Genomic DNA, 329 nt, shown 5'->3' with positions numbered 1-329 from the left:
TGTTGTCTTTTGGCTCTAAGGCGAAGCCCCTGCTGCTTGCTGCCAGCCTTTGCTGCAGCAGATCGTCAGCAGCAGCACTGTCTCCAGCTGCTGCTCTTCCTGCTGCTGCTGCTGCTGCTGCTGCTGCTGCTGATGCTGCTGCACCTGCTGCTGCTGCTGCTGCTGGGGGGCTGCTGCGGCGCCTAAGGAAGGTGTCTTCGGTTCTCCATAGCAGCAGGCCGAGGGCCCCCGTGTGCATGCATTTGTTTGCTGCTGCTGCTGCTGCTGCTGCTGCTGCTGCTTCTGCTTCTGCTTGTTCATGTGCTGCTGCTGCAGCAGCAGCTACTGCT

General features: G+C 60.8%; 1 protein-coding gene across 1 annotated transcript in view; it reads right to left on the bottom strand.

Moving 5' to 3' along the window:
* EMH_0054750 (uncharacterized protein) overlaps positions 1–329 on the bottom strand; it is a gene marked incomplete at both ends in the record, with an annotated part of 888 nt that overhangs the window by 218 nt on the left and 341 nt on the right. The window contains one exon of the mRNA XM_013497156.1: positions 3–329. Within this exon, the coding sequence (XP_013352610.1) occupies positions 3–329 (327 nt within the window). The remainder of the gene's footprint in view (positions 1–2) is intronic.

The sequence above is a fragment of the Eimeria mitis genome, genomic scaffold, assembly GCF_000499745.2.
Source record: "Eimeria mitis Houghton genomic scaffold, Emh_scaff2500, whole genome shotgun sequence".
Classification (NCBI taxonomy): Eukaryota; Apicomplexa; class Conoidasida; order Eucoccidiorida; family Eimeriidae; genus Eimeria; species Eimeria mitis.
This window is presented reverse-complemented; position numbering and strand designations above follow the sequence as displayed.